Source organism: Gekko japonicus, unplaced genomic scaffold, assembly GCF_001447785.1.
Source record: "Gekko japonicus isolate JY-2015 unplaced genomic scaffold, Gekko_japonicus_V1.1 scaffold174, whole genome shotgun sequence".
Classification (NCBI taxonomy): domain Eukaryota; kingdom Metazoa; phylum Chordata; class Lepidosauria; order Squamata; family Gekkonidae; genus Gekko; species Gekko japonicus.
Genome location: NW_015177013.1, coordinates 1,415,506 through 1,434,408, shown reverse-complemented (window position 1 = coordinate 1,434,408; position 18,903 = coordinate 1,415,506). Strand labels below are relative to the sequence as shown.

At 44.5% G+C, this 18,903-nt stretch overlaps 2 protein-coding genes across 2 annotated transcripts in view; both read left to right on the top strand.

Annotated features, from left to right (window-relative positions):
- The first annotated feature begins 385 nt into the window (after window positions 1-385).
- Window positions 386-8,965, top strand: EPCAM (epithelial cell adhesion molecule). Its single transcript, XM_015427675.1, has 9 exons — window positions 386-743; window positions 3,356-3,463; window positions 4,235-4,472; window positions 5,467-5,526; window positions 5,904-5,964; window positions 6,582-6,683; window positions 6,798-6,992; window positions 7,688-7,729; window positions 8,479-8,965. The coding sequence occupies exons 1-9, from the start codon at window positions 674-676 to the stop codon at window positions 8,518-8,520; spliced, it is 918 nt and encodes a 305-aa protein (XP_015283161.1). The 5' UTR covers window positions 386-673; the 3' UTR covers window positions 8,521-8,965.
- Window positions 8,966-15,120: 6,155 nt separating this feature from the next.
- MSH2 (mutS homolog 2) overlaps window positions 15,121-18,903 on the top strand; it is a 96,269-nt gene continuing 92,486 nt past the window's right edge. Inside the window, exons 1-2 of the mRNA XM_015427676.1 lie at window positions 15,121-15,367; window positions 16,714-16,868. Of these exons, the coding sequence (XP_015283162.1) occupies window positions 15,157-15,367; window positions 16,714-16,868 (366 nt within the window). The 5' untranslated portion in view covers window positions 15,121-15,156. The remainder of the gene's footprint in view (window positions 15,368-16,713; window positions 16,869-18,903) is intronic.

Here is an 18,903-nt window from a genome sequence, read left to right as displayed (position 1 = left end):
ACTACTCCTACACTCTAATAAATCACTACACCACACTGATTCTGGTATATAAAATACAAGACAAACACTACCTGAAAGAAGCTCATAAAGGCACCACAAAGCTGGATGCATAGCAAAAATGGAATTGAGAAATATCTCTAAAAATGAACCAAGCCATCCTGCGCATGAGTCCTTCAACCCAAATTAAAACAATCCTTCTGAAGGCTTTATACACCACTTCGACGTATTCAAAGCGGGTTGTCTGTTCCGTCATCCGACAGTCTCTCCCCCTCCAATCCGGAAGCCTATATATGGTCGGCCGAGCTCACAGGTGAGTTCCTTCTGCCCCGCCCCCTCCGGCCGCGCCTGGTTTCGCTCAGGTGGCCCCGCGGGCTATAAGCGCTTGGAGGCGGGCGCCAGAGAGAGGCTCGTCGTTTGTTCTCTGCCTGAAAAGGAGAACCTGAGAAGGAGGGCGACCAGGAGACGGCTGGCGAGAGAAGGAAGAGGAGGTCCGAGTGTAATCCGAGACGGCGGGCGCGGCCCGGTGAGAAGGGTTTGGTTTACTCGCGGAACCTGCTGGGCAGCTCGAGAAAGGAGAAGCGGCAGGAAGGGCGCATCAGGAGTCCCCGAAGAGGAGAAACGCTCGACCAAGCGGGCGGCGCCGAGAAAAACTCACGCCACTCTTTACCTGGTGATGGCTTTTCACCGCAGGGTCGTATTGCCCCTGGTGGCGCTCCTTGCTTTCATCGCCACCGTGTACGGCGGTAAGTGGGCCTTCAGGGAGACTCTCTCCCGCCACTTCTCTGCTTTTCTTATCTCTCCCCCCCCCCCGGGACGGTTTATGAGCGGGCAGATTTAATAACGCCGTGGGTAAAGCGCCCTCATCGACGGGGCGGCATGTCCCATTCGCCACAAAATGGCGCCACCTCCGTCTGGCTACCGAGAGGGTTGGGGAGGAGAAGATCTGGGTTAGGTGTGCGCCACAAATCGGGCAACATGGCTTCTGGTGCTACCTGCCCGACACTCGCACCTGGAGAGACGGGGGGGGGGGCGGCCTAGCCGGCTGCTCATCGACGGCTTCGGAGGCACGAGGTCGCGGCATGGCGACGCCCTGAAGAGTCCAGGCCTCGAGGGAGCAGCTGCGGAAGCTCCCCGACAAACGCCCCAAGCTCGGGGGCGGCTTCTAAGCCTCGTTTTACATCACAGCAGGGCTTTCCCCCTCAGGTCGCGGGCGGGTGTGGCCTTCCTGGCAGGCGGACAATTAAGCACGCCTGCCTGCCTTTCTTGTATAGAAGTCTCCATTTCTCAGAGGCCAGTGGCGCGTAGTTTTTGTGCGAAGAAACCTTGACTATTGGGTATCAAACGCCTTAAATCTGTCCCTGGCATGGTACAAACCGAGGGATCCTGTCTATTCCATTCGAAACAAGCCTGTTTGTTCTACAGCCGGAAGTTAAAATTCTTAACAAACAGGCAGTAGTTGCTCGTTTCTTAGGTTTCCTTTCCCCTACCCAGCAACTACATTATACTGAGGGAGGTTTGCTTTCCGTACTATTCTCTTCAGGGTTTCTTTGCTTTGCCCTTTGGAGGAGACTTTGCAACTGCTGACTTGGTCGTTGTCTCAAAGAGCAACATGCTTGATGGAAGGAGAGTTTGATTTCCTGGGCTCCCCATTGGTTCTAAAGTTATATTTCAGTAGCCATATTAATTGTTTTGTAGTATCTAAAAGACTAGCGGGTTTATTGTGGCATAAGATTTTGTAAATCAGACCATGCTTAACTCTTGGACTTTGGCTCAGGAAGGCTTATGCCAGGATGAATGTATTAGTCTTTCAGATGCTCCAAGACTTTCTTGTTGTTCTCTGTTTTCCCATGCTGTTCATAGAGCATTTGGAAATAGAGTGTTGTGAGACATCTTCATAGCATTTTGAAAAAAATCTCTTTCCACCCACCGCAACCATACTGCAGATTTTGAGATGGATCTATTATATGAAATTATAGGGCTACAGTACTAAATATGATATGTGCTCCTTTCTAAAAGTGTAAATAGCCTGAAAATGGTATTGGGGTGTTGGTTGGGAATGGCTGAATTTTGAGACCAGCGTCAGAGGGAACAGAGAAAGATTCCAGGAGATTTCTTAAGAAATTTCTTTAGATATTTGAATTTGATCCTTTTGATATGAAGGGTAGTAAGCCACACCTTTTAGGAGAGGCCAACTTGTTGAGTGTGCACTATTAACCTGTTTTGTATACAGCTTGTAGTCCAAACTGGTGTAACTCTTCAGACTATGTGTATGGGTGGAGTAGCTCTATCTGAGCAGCTGAACAAGTTCAAAACAAATATATACAGAAGGCTAAGCCAGGGGAGGTTGTAACCAATGGTTAACAGAGGCAGGTGCCCAGAGCCCTAGCCGACCACAGCCCTGTTCCCTGAGGGAAGGAGGAAGAGAACTCAAGCAGGCACCTGCTGTTGCTTGCACTTGCCCTATCTGGAGCTAGGGTAACTGGCTTCTAGGTTTATGCCAGGATGAATTTATTAGTCTTCCAGATGCTCCAAGACTTTCTTGTTCTCTGTTTTCCCATGCTGTTCATAAGTGGTGGCTCTGGCAGCACGGCTGACAAGGATTTTGTGGCCCCATCCTGGACTTGTGCCCAGAGCCTCAGAGGAATCACTAAGACTGCTCCTGGCCTAAGCCACTAGGGTACAGTGGTTTTAATAGGAAATCCCCACTGCATTTTGCAGATATTTAGGGGAACTTATCTAGTGTGCTATACTCTTAAGAGTAAGAAACAACATAATCTGAAAAAACAATGATTTCTCAAAGTATTGAACCCTTGTAGTTTTGCCTTCATGTTTTTCATGGTCTTGTTCTCCTTCCTCAGTGACTGAGCAGCAGATTTTTTTCAAGTTTAATTTTAATAGAAGAACTTAAATTTCATATTTGGTTCCGTTTAGAAGCAATGTTTCCCTTGTATGAGAACACATGTCTGCTGTGATATCTGTGTCTCTTTGTCGTTTGAAGGATCCCCCCCCCCCCAAATTCAAACTTTGATCAGGCTGCTTGGTGGAATATGTTCTGATGTAGCATCATATTCACACATAATGAGGAATAGTTCTAAATTTTCATAGTTTTGTGTTCACATTGTTTTGTAAACTAGTTTTTATGGAATTGAAAGGCTGAGCTAAATTTGAATGAACTGCCTGAGTTGGAAAAGGTCATGTTAAGGGAGCAGAGATACCTTCTGAATAACAGATAATGAAGTTCCTTGGATTTATATTACCTTGAGAAACTAGAGTCTTATGTAAAAGATAAAGAGAATTGTTTGCTGCTTTGCACAGCACCCAGAGGTTTCTAACTGGTGTGTTTTGACTGTTGCAGATTGCACATGTGAAAAGAACAAGCGAGTAACAAACTGTGCATTAAATAATAATCAGGAATGCAAATGCGTTTCTTTGGGGTCTGATGTTACAGTGTCCTGTGGAACGTGTAAGTATAAAATTGATAACTATAACACAACTATTTTTTAATTTTCATCTTATTTTGGTAGATATAAACAAAACTGGTGAAAGCCAGTGCGAGTTCCTCTGGAAGATATTGTTAATCTGTCCTTGGGCACAGGGACCTTTCCAGCAGGGTTGAAGGAAGCAGTGGTTGTCCCACTCTTGGAAAGACCAAATTTAGATCCTACAGATCTGACCAATTACCACCTGATTCTAATCTACTGTTTCTGGGTAAGGTAATTGAGAGAGCAGTAGCTGAACAACTCCATAAATTTCTGGATGACACATCGGTGTTGGATCCATTCCAGTCTGGTTTCCGCCCCGGCTATGGGATGGAGACTGCGTTAGTTGCCCTCGTGGATGATCTCCACAGGTGGGTGGATCGAGGTGGGTTGGTGCTGCTGATTTTACTAGATCTTACAGCAGTGCTCAACAGTCGACTATCGTCTATTCACTCACTGCGTCAGTGGCTTACCTCACTTCTCCATGGTCCGGGGACAGAGGGTAGTGCTGGGAAGGTCAGTGTCCCCAAGGTCCCCAGGGGCACTTCTGTCTGTGATGTTGTTCAACATCTATATGCGCCCTTTTGCCCAGCTGGTGTGGAGTTTCGGGCTGGGGTGTCAACAATATGCCAATGAAACCCAGCTATTTCTGCCTCAGGGAAACGTGGCCTAGCAAATTGAATGAAATGAAATAATAAATGAATAAAAATCATCCAGAGTTTTAAAGGTGGTTTGTTATACTTCTCTGTTTTTAGTGACCTCAAAATGCTTACTGATGAAGGCAGAAGTTACTGGCTTAAGGGGTAGAAAGCGACCAAGTCAGGCTTTTGTAGACAACGACGGCATTTATAATCCAGAGTGTGACCATAATGGCAACTTCAAAGCTAAACAGTGTAATGGGACAAGCACTTGCTGGTGTGTTAACTCTGCTGGAGTACGAAGAACTGAAAAGGGTGATGCAAACATCACATGCGATGAAGTAGTACGGACAAGGTAAATCTTAATGTGAGAACGCATTTGTATTTGGCACCATACCGTCTTGAGGAGATGGAAGTGATCAACAATGCTTTTGTTGCAGCTACCAGGATGTAAAATTTTGTACCAATCAAAATTACATAATTATGCAAATAATATGTACATTGTAGCAGTTGGAAAAGGGTTTGAAAGTTAAATCCAGCCACGTACTGTTAAAACAGACAACAAAACTAGGAGGCCAGAATTGGAACTAGAAGGGATGTGGGGGGAGGCATCTAAAACATAAAAGAAAAGGCATTTATTAACCTCAAGTAGCAAGATACCAGGTATGCTTTTGAGAGAAGGGAGTCCTATGATCTGGGGGCTGTTACAGCCAAGACCCTAAAATTCAAGCTCGTAATCTACATCTTCAAAATGGCTCCCTCCCCGAACAGTGGGACTTCCTCCTCATGCGCACAGTTCCCACCTGTTTCTGTCCTTCAAATCTCATAGAGCTGAGCTGTGCCTCTGCCTTTGGGCAGTTCCACCAGACCTGTCCAGTTTGGTACCCTTATTTGGCCTCAGCTCCTCCTTTAGGTTTCTCTTTTCTCCCTTCTTTGCACCCTCTCAGCTTTGTTCTGCCACCTTGCATTTCTCACCTCCCTTGTCTCTTCTTCTGACATCTCTCTTTATCCCTGGAGCACTGCCCATGCTGGTTAAGCCCAACACCATGCCTCCATTCTCAGAGCCTTGTTGCTCTGTTAACCCTTTGCTTTCTTTGCTCCATCCCAGCTGGGTTTTCTTAGCGCTATTACTGTCTTCTTGTGAGGTGCCCCACTGTGTCCTGGAGCAGCTGCAGCCTTTCACCCAGTAAGTGGAGCCTCCTCTGGCCTCTGCTGCCGCCTTTGTTTTGCAGGATCCCATAAAATTTAAAGGTTCATCTGTACAGAGGTTTTACATGCTATACTTGCTTGATGTGCAGAAATATCCAGCTAATTTCTTTAGGGTAAAAAATCTTTCATTTTCCCCCCAGCTGGATTATTATTGAAACGAAACCTGTAAATACTGCTTTGGATGCACAGTCTGTTGAGAGGTATGTCATCCTAGTATTTGGCTATTCCTAGTCACTTTGTATGTTGGAAGCCTTCAGGGTAGTGAGGAATCTGTTATAAGGTGGAATGTATTTCAAGGAAGAAAGTACTATCTATGTGCAGCCTCACAGGTACCATTGTGCCATTTCATTTAAAATTCTGCATGTGAATTAGCTGTTATTAGCAGGAAACAGCTGGGTTGGAAGGGCTGGATTACACCAATGCTGTGACTGCAGATGGCAAAAAGAGAAGAAAAAAAGGTGTAAATACAAATGTGGTTAGTGTATTCACTAAGACTTGTAATGTGACACTGATACCCATGTTTAAAATATCTTTTTAAAACCTGTGCAGCTTCTAATCCTTACCTTTTAATTTACAGGGCCTTTACAGAAGCACTTGTTCAACGCTACCTCTTGAAAGAAAAACACATAAATGTTGCGGTATGGTGATATTGGAATAGTAGAAAAGTTGCTCAGGTTTCCTCTTGGTTCTTCTGCAGGGTGTTGCATGCCAATTTCAAACATTTCATTTGGAATAGCTGTAATTTTAAAATTTGGATGTTAATTTCTGCTGCAAGATGGAATATCAAATGGCTGAGGAACTAGAATGGTAGGACTGATGTTGCCATTCTGCACTAGCTTATTAGCAGTTCCTCCCATCTTGCTGGTGGGCCCAGGGAAGAGGAGGCTATAATCTATTATGGCTTGGTTACCCATTCCATAGCTTGCTACTTCAAAGTCTGCATTTCTTGTTGAATCCCCCGTTTCAGACCCTTTCTGCTATGGGCCACACTATCAAAGCTGAGCATCGACACCCCTGGTACTCTTGCCAATTAGCCCTAAACTGATACTTAAGTAGTTGTAGTTCCTGAAGTCCCGTGGTGTACAGGTTCCTGAAGTAGTTATGTTTCTCACACTAGTATTCAAAGGAACACTACTCTTAAACTCATGGCCAAAGTCCTGTGGTGTACAGGTTCCTGAAGTAGTCAAAGGAACACTACTCTTAAACTCATGGGAATAATGTGGTTTGACTGACTATTATCTGTCTTTTCTTCCAGTATGATAACAGTTATATCACTGTTGACCTGAAACAAAATGCTTCAGAGAAATCTGCAAGTGATGTGGATATAGCTGATGTAGCATACTACTTTGAAAAAGATGTACGTATAACATCCTGTTACTTTATACAAAAGATGCTCCTTTATACTGTAAGTCATTCAATACTACATTTCTAAGGTCCGTACAGAAAGGGTAATGTTTCTGCTCTCTTTTAGGTCAAAGGGGACTCCATACCCATTCAGTCACTCTGGAACATTACAGTCCGAGGAGAACCTCTGCAGCTTCAAGACACTCTGATCTACTATGTTGATGAAAAGCCACCAGAGTTCTCAATGAAACGCTTGACTGCTGGAGTAATTGCTGTCATTGTCGTTGTCGCATTGGCAATAGTTGCTGGCATTCTTGTACTGGTATGATTTTAGCTTTTTATAGGTTACTATGAGGTGGCACTAATTTATGTGGAAATACTGAAGTATTCTTGACCAGTGAAAGTGAAGGCCTGACTACATGTAACACTTTTCCTTGGTCAGCACTGGATCCTGTCAGACCAGATAATCAAACTCTGAACTCTGTGATCTTTGAAAGAACTTCGCTTTCAGGCACATACGACTCTGATTAGCATCAGGACCCTGGGGAGAAGAGGTTTAAATCTTCTGCTCACACTGTTTTCCTGATGTGAAACTGCTCCAGGGATCCTCTTATTTGCACTGTTGGGGAAACTGAGGAGTACTGCTGCAGACAGCAATTTCCTCACACCAGGATCACAGCTGTTCCCTGCATTCCCTTCCCTCTCAGCAGTACCACACCTGGGAAAGTTTAATTTTCCGGAATAATAGACACATGGAATGGGTGGGATGCAATGAGGCAAGTAAAGAGGGGTAAAGTTCTGCTTGCACTAATTTGAATAAGGTACTTAAAAGGGGTTCTCAGACCTTAATACCACTGCATATTTCATTGGCAGTGTGCTTAACAGGCAGCTTTAATAGTAGATAACGTCTTGACATAGGACCAGAAACTTTTAAGTTAAATAAATATTCTCTCATTGGAGCACTGAATTGTTTTAAGGTATGAGAGGACTTGGCCTAACATACTGTTTCCACTACAGGTTTTTACTAGAAGAAAGACGGGGAAATATGAGAAAGCTGAGGTAAGTGCCCATTTCAAAAAGGGGGGCCTTTAAAACAGCTGACTGATCTTTCTAATACAAAATCTTTTCTGGCTGGGGACCACCAGGAGGTGTTGTGCAAACAGTGGCTTCAACAGAATGAATCTGGGCAGTTCTGGTGTTAGTGACCAGAGCCTAATAGCTATACAGCAAAGATGGCCCTGAGCTTGCCAGTAGTTTTAATAGAATGGCCAGCATCTCTGTATGAGCATCAGGCTTTGACACCTGTCAGCTTGGGGACTAACTTGTGCTTGGCGGGGAGGTCTCTTGCTGCCCAGTAGGGCTATGGACACTCTCTTTCAAGGGTCTTTAAGTACAGATTAGCCTGGGGGAGGGTTTTTTGTATAGTTGCAGGTAAAATTGAAAATGAACAGATGGTTATGTGGGCCAAATGGAAACACAAGCAGTAAAAATGAATTTAGAGTGTCTCATAAAAAGTGGATATTGCGTAAACTGATCTCAAACTGGTGTACAGTTACAAAAGTAACTTCTCTCCTGTTTCTAATGACTTCTCACATCAGCATTGAAAATAATTCCTTATCAGTACTTACCAGTGTGAGAGTAGATTCCTTGACCTAAATACTAGTCAAGAGTCTACGTATAACTGTTAACTTTAAATACAGGTACATCTTTGCTATAATTCCCACCACCTGCCTTTGAGGGGCAGATGAATGTCCTTGTTTTAGTTAACGCTGCTGGTAAACAACTAAGTTTTAATGTTTTTTCCTCAGGTAAAGGAAATGAATGAAATGCACCGAGAACTAAAATCCTAACTGCTGTAATAAGGATCACAAGATAAACATAATATGAAAACTGAAGATTAACTATATGGACTCTTCATTTGTACACAGTGAATATCTGTAGCTTTAGTAAAGATGTAGGATTTCTACAGGCACGTTGCGTTTTCAGGGATAAGACATAGCATGTTCAGATGAGTCCTCCTTTGTCACAGTTATTGTAACATTTTAATGATGCCTTACTGTTAAGTGTATACTAAACAAGAAGTATGTTTTGAAAGTTCTAGAGGATGTTTGGCCCACTTTGGCTGCCAGACTTGTCTCTTGCATACAGTGAAGTGTATTGTGCTTTTTAAAATGTCTGTAAATATTTTTGCTGGAATTTTTTTACAAGTGATGAACTTAATAAATTCTGGAACCAATTTGTTGCTGGTTCCTTGATATTCGTAGAACAACCACCATATGAAACTAGTGTCCTTTAACTGAGACAAAGGGGATTCCTGACTTGAAAGTAGTCAACTCTTGTGGTGCTGTCAAAGAGAAGCTCAAGATCAAACAGCAGCAGGATGTCAATTGATTCTTCAGATCCTTCTTGCCAGGATCTATGCTTCCTTCTAACAAGATATGCTTGTGAAACTCTAGAATTTCAGAAGTTTTCTCTTCATAGCATGTTTGTGTGTCTATGGAACTGTTGCATGTGCCTAATACCTTTTTAAAAAAAGATTAAGCAGTCATGATCTCAGGGAACCAAAAACCAGAACGTGCTTTTCAATAACAAAGCAACTTACCTGATGCTACACCTCAAAGCACTGCCTGAAAATGTCCAACTACTGGTGCAATTGACATTTTCATAGGTGTTTGTCTTGTCTAAAAAATTTATGTCCTGCTTCAGTTAAAATTGTTACGGCCTTAAAATTCTGCTGGAACTTTCCCCCATGTCAAACAAAAAATGTTTTAGAAACTGTTGTGCATTGGATGAGGAGACTAAGATTTCAGAGGTGGAAAATGGTCAGTAAAATCAGGAAGTTTTTTCATCTTGCTCAGTAATTTGTCAGTTTTTTAAAAAAATGGTCAGTAAAGTCAGTATTTCTTTGATTTTTGTGAATGCAGTTTGTATTTTCCCCTTTTCATTACTGCATTTTTGGGGAAACATGATGACTTCCCAGTGAGAAGACAGATTGTTTTCAGTTTAGTTATGAAGTACTTTAAGGACTTTGTTCCTAAGAGTAAAAGTGATTTGGTGAAAACTTCCACAAAGTATAGAAACATAATTAACCTCTTAAAACATGAGACAGTGAAAGTAGAGGTGATGGATGTTGTGGGATTCAAAATTGCACAGCTCTGGAAGAAGACAAGGGGAAAAAATGCTTTGGATGCAGTACAGAAAACAAACGAAAGAGTTTGTGAACTTTATTCAATTTATACCCCGCCCTCTCTGCTGGAGTGAGCTCAGGGTGGCTTACAAAGAGATTAAACATATAGGTAACAAATTATCTTAAAACAAATAATAAAACTACATTATCAAAAGTGCTAGTAAGTGATCAGGTACTTATAACAATGATTACAGAAGGTGGAACCAATACTAGTGTTGTAATCAGATCTATATTGGTGGCTGGTTCGTCTTGGTTTCTGTATTTAGGCAACAGCACAGACTGTTGGTGGTAAGCCAAGGACCAGGGCACTGTTACTTCTCAGTTATTTGATGTTATTTGGTGCAGCTCCTTAGTCAAAGGCCTGGTGGAACAGCTCCATCTTGCAGGCCCTCCATCTTGCAGGTACCACAGGGCCCTGATATCTTCCGAGAGCTCATTCCACGAACAAGGAGCCGCCACTGAAAAGGCCCTGGCGAGTCTGGCATCTTCAAGGGCCGGGGTGTGTGTGTGTCAGTCAGTTCTGTGACCCCGACCGCAGTGCTCTCTGGGGTATATATGGGGAAAGGTGGTCCCTCAGGTATGTCGAACTCTGGCCATATAGGGCTTTAAACGTAAGCACCAGCACCTTATAGCGAATTTGGTATGCTATTGGCAGCCAGTGCAGTGCCTTCAGCACAGGCCAGATGTGCTTCCATCTGGGCAGGTCTATGAGTAGCCTGGCTGCGGCATTCTGCACAAGAGAAGAGATTGGATTTATACCCCACCCTGCTCCGAGTTTTGGGGGAGGGGGCTGGGGGGCCACCAGCCAATTAAAGCAAAGAAGGCCCTGCTCCTGGTTGTGGCTGGCCTGGCATCTCTAGGACCAGGGAGGCCAATCGATTTTGTGATCCTGAGCTCAGTGCTCTCTGGGGAACGTGTGGGGAAAGGCGTTCCCTCAGGTATATGGGCCCCTGACCATAAAGGTCTTTAAAGGTGTAAGTACCAGAACCTTGAGGCAAATTCGGCAGCCAGTGCAGTGTTTTCAGCATAGGCTGGATGTGCTCCCGCATAGGGAAGCCCATCAGAAGCCTGACTGCAGCATTTTGCACTAGCTGTAGCTTCTGGATTTGGGTCAAGCGCAGCCCCATGTAGAGTGCATTACAGTAGTCCAATCTTGAAGTGACCATCACATGGATCACTGTCGCCAAGCCATTGCATTCGAGGAAGGGAACCAACTGTCTAATCAGCCGGAGGTGGTAAAAGGCTGATTTGGCAGTGGCTGCTACCTGGGCCTCCATTGTTAGAGAGGCATCTAGGAGCACTCCTAAGCTCCTAACCTCTGGTGCTGGCACCAACTGCACCCCATCGAAGGTCAGAAGTAGGATCCCTACCCCAGCTCAGGCACAGGACCTTCGTCTTCGTCGGATTCAATTTCAGTTGGCTCATTCTGAGCCAACCAGCCACAGCTTGCAACGCCCAGTCCAGATCTTCCAGTGTAGAGTTAGACTGTTCTCCCAACAGCAGGTAGAGCTGAGTGTCATCCACATACTGGTGACATCCCAGCCCATGCCTCCGGGCACTCTGGGCAAGGGGGTGCATGTAGATGTTAAGTAACATTGGGGACAGCACTGCCCCTTGGGGCACTCCACAAATCAGTGGGTGCCTTTGAGATAGCTGTTCCCCTAGTGCCACCCTTTGCCCCCAACCCTGAAGGAAGGAAGCCAGCCATTGCAAAGCAGGCCCCTGGACTCCAGTGCAAGGTGATGGATCAATGACTGTGTCGAATACCACCAACAGGTCCAACAGCAACATTGCTGCCAATCCACCCCCCCACCCGATCCAGATGCCTCCGGAGGTCATCCATGAGGGCGATTAGTGCCTGTGCAGAAATTGGACTGGAAAGGATCTAGAATAGACGTGTCATCCAAAAAGCTCTGTAGCTGAATTGCCATGTCCCTCTCAGTTATTTTGTCCAAATAGGGCAGATTGGCAGATTGGAGACCAGCCGGTAATCAGCCAATTCGGCCAAATCCAGAGATGGCTTTTTCAGGAGGAAACAGACCGCAGCTTCCTTGAGTGACAAACCACAGTTTCCTTGAGTGCCCTAGGGAACTGTCCCTCTGAGAGGGTCTTGTTGATAATCTCCCTTAGGGCATCTTGAAATCCATCACGGCCAGCTTTACTTAGCCATGATGGGCACGGGTCAAGGCAGCGTATAGTTGAGTAGTTTGTCAACTTCCTCTAGGCTGAGCAGACTGAAATAATCCGTAACCTGACTAGAAGACGTGCATGGAGCCTCAAGTTCGCTCACTGTCTCAACTGTGGTGGGGAGGTCATGGTGGAGCAACAAGACTTTATCTGCAAAGTAGCTCGCAAAGGCCTCGCAGCCAGTGTCCAATTCCCTAACATTTGGTCTGCCTTGTGGCAGAACAGTCATAGACCAAATTATTCTAAATGATTGGGCTGGGCATGAGCTCGCAGATGCAATCGTAGCCGCATAATACTCTCAGCGGCTTTGACTGCCATCTCATAGGATCTCAAACATCCTATAAGATGTTCTTGTGGCTTTGTCGCAGGCACACCACTACTGTCTCTCTAGCCATCTTAGCCTTCACTTCATCAGCCGCAACGCCTGGGTAAAGCAAGGAGCCAGCCTAGAGTGAGGGCGCAGAGGGTGTCTGGGAGCAATCTCATTGATGGGTGCTGGGAGTCAGCTGTGCCAATCCTCCACAAACTCATCTAACGAGCTGCCAGGGGGCACAGGATCCCGCAGGGCCATTTGGGTCCGCGGGCAAGCCAAAATCTGCTTGCCGCCCAAACAGGGTTGGGGTGAAACATTCAGATGGGCCTTCAGGGCATGATGGTCCGACCATGGAACTGCGTAGGCAGTGACCCAGTCCACTGTGACCCCTGCTGCAAAGATCAGATCGAGTGTGTGTCCGGCCTGGTGAGTGGGAGTCGTTACATATTGGGAGAGTCCCAGTGCCACCATGGACGCCTGAGTGGAGACCACATCATCCGCATGGACACTGAAATCACACAGGACAATCAGTCTAGGGTGTTCCAATGCCCATCCCAACATGGCCTCCACCAGGGATGGCAGACTGCTGGCTGGTTCTTTTTTCATCAGAAAACCAAAGATAAAGTAAAAGCAAAGACAAGTCTTACCTTGCAGTAATTATGTTTTGTTGTCATAATTATTACTTTGTATGTGATTATTTTTAAAAGGGGATCTTTTTTGCCTTAAATTTTGTACAATAATGAAAACATTGTCCTCTATTCATTAAAAAATTCAATAAAAAGGTGAGCAATCCTTTTATCTGGGTCACACCTAACTACGGGGCTGGCTATGGGGATGGTGGAGGCCAGATAATAATTTTTAATGAAGTCCTAGTTTTACATTTAAAACGCTAGCTTAATCAGTAAAAGGTAAAGGTTCCCTTGCTCGAAAGCCAGTCGAATCCGACTCTAGGGTTGCGGTGCTTATCTCCGTTTCAAAGCTGAAGAACCAGCGCTGTCCGAAGACATTTACGTGGTCATGTGGCCGGCATAAGTAAACACCAAGGCGCACGGAACGCTGTTACCTTCCCACCAAAGTGGTACCTATTTATCTACTTGCAATTTCTTGCTTTCGAACTGCTAGGTTGGCAGGAGCTGGAACTATAGACGGGAGCTCACTCTGTCATGTGGCACACTCGGGCTTCGAACTGCTGAACTACTGACCTTCCAGCGTCTTAACCACTTGAGCCACCGCAGCTCCTTAGTCAGTAGGCTTATCAGTAGGCTGACATTAATTTGTTCAGTAATTTGTCAGTGTTTGGTCAGGTTTTTTTGAATTTTGGACAGTAAAATCAGTATTTTTGACCCTCTGACTAGTTTCCACCCCTGAGATTTAAATCCCTGTTCACGATTGTAGCTTGTGATGTCAGTACCTCAGCCCAACGTACCACCATAGTGTGTTCAGGATAAAATGAAATAATAATATAAAAACAAAAAACACTTAGACTTGTTATTTGAATTATTGTTAAAGGCACAAAGACGTCTGTATTGATAGCTGTTACTACAAAAAGATCTGAAGACAGTCAGTTTATAAATAACATGTGTGGCCTAGTATCCTTCCATCAAAGTAATGCCTTCCTTTGTGAACTGCAACCTTAAGAGTGCATTCTCAATAATTAGGGTTGTTAACATCCAGGTGGTGACTCGAGATCTTCTGGGATTACAACTGATCTCCAGGCAACAGAGATCAGTTCACTTAGAGAAAATGGCTGCTTTGGAAGGTAGACTCTATGGCACCCCATGGAAGTCCCGCTCCTCCCCTCCCCAAATTCTGCCCTCCTCAGGCTCCATTCCAGAAATCTCGATGTATTTCCCAACCCAGAGCTGGCAACCCTAAAGGCCTAAAGCAAGCAGCAGAGCAAAGGAAGGCATCTCTTTGATCGGAGGATATTAGGCCACACACATGTGCATGCTTAAACAAGGCAAGCAGCTCTAGAAGTCTAAAGGAAAAAAATAACTTAAATACAGAAAGGCAAACCACGGCCCTTATCGCTCGTTTCAACCATTTCCAAACTTCACAGCGTATGGTAGCCCCAAGTGTGTACTGGTTGCCATGGTATCTCAGACGGTGGCCAAGAGAGCTCATACCGCTCATAATGCAGTAGAAAAGAGTCCAGTGGCACCTTGAAGACTAACACAATTTGTGGTGGGGTATGAGCTGCTCACTTCTTCAGATAGCAGTGACCCACGAAAACTCATACCCTACCACAATTTTTGCTACTCTTTAAGGGGCTACTGGACACTCTTCAACCACAACAGACTAACACGGCTACCCATTTCCACCGCTCAAAATGGTTACGAATGACTCCTAATTTCTACGGCGGCCGAGGTGGGATCGTTACTGGGGAGGGGGGAAGCCGGCGTTATCGTTGCGCTGTGATTGGCTAGCGAGACTAGCTGGGGGCGGAGGCTGCTTTGCTGGCGGGAGTATACCAAGCCAAGGAGGAAAAAAGGAGCCGCTTTGGGAATCTAAAGGAAGAACAGATACGGCAAAGTTCGCTGCCATATCTACTCCCATTGCAGCCATTTCTCAGGCCGTTCACGGATCACAGCCCTCAGGGTGCCCCAGTTGTCACAGTAATCAGAGTTCTTGTTGGTCGGAATGGATATGAAAAACGCGTAATTCCTACGGTGGCCGAGAGGGGACTACCAAAACAGAAAGCCTGCGTTATCCTCGCGTTCCGATTCCGATTGGATGCGGTAGAAGTAGTGGGGGTGGGGATTGAAGGCCTCGTTGCTGTTGCTGGCGGGAGATTTCAGCATGGCGGCCTCCGCGGATCCTTCTCAGCGTGACGGCGGGTCAGCCTCAGACGCCGGGTTCGTGCGCGCGGTGTTGGCGCTGCCCACTAAACCCGACACCACAGTGCGTTTCTTTGAGCGAGGCGATTACTACACGGTGCATGGCGAAGATGCCGCGCTGGCGGCCAAGGAGCTTTTCCGGACGCGGGAAGTTATTCGAATCCTGGGCACAGGTGCGCGGTTGGCGGGGTCGGGGTGGGTGCAGGGAAGAGGCTGTCGGCTGTGCAGCAGGGGTTGTTGGTGTCTGAGTTAGTCTGTTGGGGAAGTCTGCTATCTGAGACCTGGGGGGGGGTGGCTCTGGGCCTTTAATTACTTTTCCTCTAGTTTACAAGTCGTTCCCAAATTCTGTCACTTATGTATTAGAGGTCCCCCCAGTAATTTGCTAACCCATTAAAGGGAACTGCTTGCAATAAAACATAAGGCAAAGAATTTTTTTCTTGTCTACAAACATCATAACTTTCAACTCTCCACCCCCACATCCAGTGTCTCAAAAGTAATTTCTGTGGTCTGCTATCTGACTTGCCTTATTGTAAAATAGCTTAAATTGTGGGAAAGTGGTGTATGCCATTTTAAATAAACAAAATCATTAAAAAGAAAAATATTGAAGGATGCAGTGTTTGCCGGTAAGTTCAGTGGTGCTTACTGCCGAGTTAGTGTGGATAGGCTTGTTGGTCTTAAAAGTGCCACTGGACTCAAACTTCTGCTGCTTCAGACCAGCACGGCTACCCACCTTAAATTACCTCAGTAATATTACAGATAATGTTCCCGCAAGGATGCACATTTGAAATGATGCTGATGGTAGGTTGCACTTAGTCTTTTGCCGAACAAAAGACAAAAATGAGATTTCATTTAATCAGGAAACACAGAAATCACTTGGTACTTGTTGTATTAACATTTAACTGTGGAGATAAACTGAAAATGTTACATGAGATGTAAAGTCAATGGGCCAAACTGTTGCATTCTGTTATGCACAGTGGCTTGCTGGTTTGTTTGTCAGATACTTTTCTTTAGCTGTATAATAAAAGTAGAAAGGTGTTTACAGCTGTGCTTGTGGTCATACTACATGGATTGTTGTCTTGGTTTTGAAGTTTGGTTTTCGAACAGCAAGGCTGTAAACAACTTTTTCCTATTTTTTAAAGAAGAGATTCTATGATTCTACTTGCATATTCGATTTCATTATTGTGGCTCTGTCTAATCAAATTTAAGTGGAAGTGCTCAGCAATGGCCCCTCTAAGCTGTGGAGTCTTGTGAGCAAAAATTATACTTTGTGAGCTACTGGTATTAGAGTTGTGAGCAAACGATTTTGCTACTGCATAACTTAGTTTGCTCTGGAGCCATCCTTCCTGAGCGAAGACAAAAATGTGTGAGCTGGAGGCTAAAAAACTGTGAGCTAGCTCACACTAACTCAGATTAGCGGGAACACTGGTGCTAAGTGCCTCAATTAAAAGTGCTTTTCTGTGAACATCTCTCTTCGCAAGTGCAACCTACACTTCTTAAATCTCCTTTTCCTTTCTCTTAGGAGCCCAGAAACTTGAAAGTGTTTCGCTTAGCAAGATGAACTTTGAGTCTTTTTTGAGGGATCTACTTCTAGTTCGTCAATACAGGGTAGAAGTGTACAAGAACAAAGCAGGAAGTAAATCCTCTAAAGAGAATGAGTGGCGCTTGGCATACAAGGTATCTCTTTGTGAGGGGAAATAACAGTGAATTTTGATTAAAGCATTTTAGCCAGATTGATCCATAAAATTGCTTGCTAAGAATGCATTAGAGAATAGCTTGTTAACCACAAGACATATTATTGAGAGATGTTGCTTAAAAGTAGGAACTAGCATAGCTTCGCAATAACTAAAGAACACAAGGAACAGGGAAATTATACAAAGCTTAGCAACAGGGCTAGAAAAAGGAAGTAGCTTGCAATCGTGGTGAAAATGGTCAGATTGTGCCAGACTGTACGTGGGAGGCTATTCTCAAAATTCCCATAGAAGGAGTTTTGACAATAAGGGCTGAGGTCTCTCTAATAATGGTAGGGGTAGGCTGTCAACATGGGTGGATCAGTAGGCGGTTCGGAAAGGCTGTACCCTCCAATTAACTTCAGCCAATGAGTGAACGGAGAGGGTGTGACACACCGGTTGGGGGCAGGATTTGAATGATGTAATTATATACCTATAAAAATGCTTGTATGCAACTGTCTGAGGAGCTCCTGTGATCAGAGGTTCCCTGAATAGTATAGTAATAATATAGTATAGTATAGTATAGTATAGTATAGTATAGTATAGTATAGAAAACAAGATGACAAGAAGAGTTAGTATAGTAGAATAGTATAGTAAAGAGTTTTTCTTTTAACCTTCACTCTGACTTTTGCCTCATTTGTTCAGACAATTTTATCTACAACATCTTTATCATAAGAAGTTTGATTGAATAAGGATTTTAAGATGTGCTTGTTTTTTGTCCTTAATGCAGGTTTTTGTATAATTTAGTATTTTTCCATTTGACAGTCAAATGGAATTTGTGCACATTTAAAGAGCCAGTTTGGTGTAGTGGTTAAGTGTGCGGACTCTAATCTGGGAGAACCGGGTTTGATTCCCCACTCCTCCACTTGCACCTGCTGATGTGACCTTGGGTCAGTCACAAGCTCTGGCACAGCTGTCCTTGAAAAAGAGCAGTTTGTGTCAGAGTTCTCTCAGCCCCACCCACCTCACAGGGTGCCTGTTGTGGGGAGGGGAAGGGAAAGGAGTTTGTAAGCCGCTCTGAGACTCCCAAGTGAAGGGCGGGGTATAAATCCAATCTCCTCTTCTCTTCTTCTTCTAGTATTCCAGTGCTGCTTCTTTACTAAACGCACTATTGAATTTTGTAATAGTTATAGAAGTCAGCACCTGTGTTGAGGACTGAATAAATACTTAATATTTCTGGGAGAATAGGACTTGATTCTTACTAAGATAAATCAGTGTGGACTGTACCAGACTGCAGATGGAGCTCATATAACTGCTCCTTCATTCTACAAAGAAAACAAGATGACAAGAAGAAGGCTTTTCGCCTAAGCTGCTAGACTTCTATGTGTATGGACATTTTTTGTATGAACAAGACTTTGTTGATGTGAGTGGTAACCCAAAAAGGTACTGCCCAAGCACAGGCTTGTTTTAAAAAAATAAAGACTCAGAGTCTCTTACAAAACAAACAAACCAGCAATGGAAGAAACAGAAATATAGTTTAAGTAAGTGAAGGAAAAAATATACCCAGCAGAACTCTAACACCTGGCATGGTCCTCCTGGATCCAGTGGTCCAACTCGCTCAGAGCCATGGGCTAAGAGTCCTTTGCCTCTTGTACTTTGGCCTGTAGCAAAGTCCCATGCCTCTGGCAATGCCCGGATCAAATACTTGCAAGAGAGTAGGAACAGTCATTCGCTTAGCTCTGGTCTCACACAGCTGGCATAAAGACAGTCCCAATTTTGCTTCTCTGCCCATCTATTTGAGGTTTGCCTCCTTTATAAATCATTAATTTTTCCAGCTTTGGCAAGACTAATCATCTGGGTTACCTCCTGGAATTTTCGTTTCACTGTAAGTCCTTCAGAAAAGTAAGGAGCTCAGCTTTCTTTTTACAGAACTTGAGATGCTTCCCTTCATCCCTGCTGAGAAGAAGGGATACAAAATGTTGGGAAGCGTATGCAAAAATCATACCATGTGGCTTAATGAATTGTTCTTGTGTACTTCTGTC